Source organism: Geospiza fortis, unplaced genomic scaffold (genome assembly GCF_000277835.1).
Source record: "Geospiza fortis unplaced genomic scaffold, GeoFor_1.0 scaffold184, whole genome shotgun sequence".
NCBI classification, from domain to species: Eukaryota; Metazoa; Chordata; class Aves; order Passeriformes; family Thraupidae; genus Geospiza; species Geospiza fortis.
In genome coordinates, this window is record NW_005054688.1 from 179,357 (window position 1) to 180,326 (window position 970).

Genomic DNA, 970 nt, shown 5'->3' on the forward strand with positions numbered 1-970 from the left:
CGGCGGCTTGGGGAGCCCCAAGTCCAACACGCTGGACAGCCACCACAACAACTTCGACACCATCCTGGAGGAGCTGCGGGAGATCAAGGACAGCCAGTCGCACCTGGAGGACTCCATGGAGGACCTGAAGGCCCAGCTGCAGAGGGATTACACCTACATGACCCAGTGCTTGCAGGAGGAGCGATACAGGTAGGGGAGGTGTCACCCGTGGTGGCTTTGGGGACCGCAAGCTGCCCTCCTGGCCAAGAGACACGGGGAGCTGCAGCCCTCCTCACTGCCAGATGATCTTGAGAGGTTTTCCCACAACCAGGGGAGGGTGGGAGCAGCTGGGTGGTGTCCCCAGTGCCAGGGGGGGCTCGGGGACACGTCCCAGCCCAGCTGCCCTGTGCAGGTACGAGCGCCTGGAGGAGCAGCTGAACGACCTGACGGAGCTGCACCAGAACGAGATGACCAACCTGAAGCAGGAGCTGGCCAGCATGGAGGAGAAGGTGGCCTACCAGTCCTACGAGAGGGCTCGGGACATCCAGGTAGGGCTGTGGGAGGGCTCAGCCCTGCTCTGCTCCCTCCAGCCAGGGGTGAGGGACAGAGCTGGGCTGGGAAGGAGGCTGGGGCAGCGCGATCCCTTCTCCCAGCACCTCCAGGGGAGGTTCTCCCTGTGCTGCTGTCACAGCAAGAGGCAGGTGGCTAAACCATGTCCCCAAAACCAGGGAATCCCAGGCTGGTGTGGGCTGGAAGGAACTTGAGAAATCACCCGTGGCAGGGCAGGGACACCTTCCACTGTCCCAGAGAGGAGGCAGCCACAGCTTCTCTGGGAGTTCCATCCCAGGTCCTCCCCACCCTCACAGCGAGGAATTCCTTCCCGAGATCCCCTCTGTCCCTGCCCTCCATCCCCCCTTGTCCTGTCACGCCAGGCCCTAGCGCGTCCCCTGTGTGTGACCACGGGCTGTGACAACCCGCACATGGGCCAGCA

General features: G+C 63.7%; 1 protein-coding gene across 1 annotated transcript in view; it reads left to right on the plus strand.

Moving 5' to 3' along the window:
• The window catches only part of TMCC2 (transmembrane and coiled-coil domain family 2), a 29,112-nt gene that overhangs the window by 25,874 nt on the left and 2,268 nt on the right, over window positions 1-970 (plus strand). Inside the window, exons 4-6 of the mRNA XM_031065142.1 lie at window positions 2-189; window positions 392-717; window positions 912-928. Of these exons, the coding sequence (XP_030921002.1) occupies window positions 2-189; window positions 392-717; window positions 912-928 (531 nt within the window). The remainder of the gene's footprint in view (window position 1; window positions 190-391; window positions 718-911; window positions 929-970) is intronic.